At 45.4% G+C, this 1080-nt stretch overlaps 1 protein-coding gene across 1 annotated transcript in view; it reads left to right on the top strand.

Annotated features, from left to right (window-relative positions):
* Positions 1–1080, top strand: part of FAM91A1 (family with sequence similarity 91 member A1) — a 49210-nt gene that overhangs the window by 19162 nt on the left and 28968 nt on the right. Inside the window, exon 3 of the mRNA XM_007943428.1 lies at positions 501–568. Coding sequence (XP_007941619.1) covers positions 501–568 — 68 coding nt within the window. The remainder of the gene's footprint in view (positions 1–500; positions 569–1080) is intronic.

Raw genomic sequence — 1080 nt, 5'->3', positions numbered from 1 at the left:
CTTAGGTGCACCCGGCTCTGCCAGCAAGACTTCTGCCCAGAGGCACTCAGCTTTCTCTGTTGACTGGTGGGCCCGCTGCTCTGTCTTGTGCTGGTCTCTTGGTTCTGCTGCTGCTGTCTGTGCCAGTGTCTCTGCCATAGTCTCAGTGCAGGGATCTCTGGTCTGAGGATGTGCTCCACTCCAGGCTCTTCTCTGTCTTGATGATAGCAGGGGCCTCGTTTTGCCTCTGGGAGGGCTCATTTTAAGCCTAGTGGAATGACAAGGTTGACCAATCCCCACATTAGGGTGCCATGTACCTTATTTACATTACTAATAAGCTATTCAGTCCCCGTGGTAGGCCACAAAGCACCTCACATTTGCATAGTCCCACCCATTCATTTGGTGGGAGTCACAAAGACAGTGGCTGGAAGAGCCATACCAAGTCATTGACTGCACCTCACTGAGTGTGCTGACATTTCAAGGTGTGTTCCGTGTTTTTAAAGGAAGGTTCTTTCTTTCAGGTCTGAGGCTTCTTGGCATAGGAAGAAATCAATACATTGACCTTATGAATCAGTGCAGGTCATCAAAGGTGAGTTGAGTGATTATGTGTATGGCCTAGTCTGATTGGTTCAAATAAAATATGCTTAATACAGAAGTATAAATGCAAAAATAACTCCTCAGTATTTGCTAGGTTGTAGTTTAAGTGATTATTTAATTTAAAACTTTTTAAGGTATTATGTTCAATTTATACACACACACACACACACACACAGTGATTTGGGTGAAAATTTACAGAGTAAATTCACTTTCCATATAGAATTTCACACACATGTTTTCTCATCACATTGACTACTATTTACCCCAGTGCAACAGTTCTCCTCCCACTTCCTCCCAATAGTTACCTCTTCCCTATGTCCATCCCTCTGTACACTCCTGCCCCCTGAGCTGTCTCCCTGTGCATAACCAGCCCTTCTTTCTCCCATGGTCGTTCTCTCCAAGGAGTGTCTCTACCTCAGGTAAATGTTCAGCTCACATGCCTGTCTTTTGTATGGCTGGAAGCCACAGGTATGGGTTCAATTCCAGACTTGAAGGGCAGCTAGG

The sequence above is a fragment of the Orycteropus afer genome, unplaced genomic scaffold (assembly GCF_000298275.1).
Source record: "Orycteropus afer afer isolate SDZICR_OR568_19922 unplaced genomic scaffold, OryAfe1.0 scaffold00106, whole genome shotgun sequence".
NCBI classification, from domain to species: Eukaryota; Metazoa; Chordata; class Mammalia; order Tubulidentata; family Orycteropodidae; genus Orycteropus; species Orycteropus afer.
The sequence above is the reverse complement of the archived record's forward strand: the minus strand, read 5'-3'. Positions and strand labels throughout refer to the sequence as shown.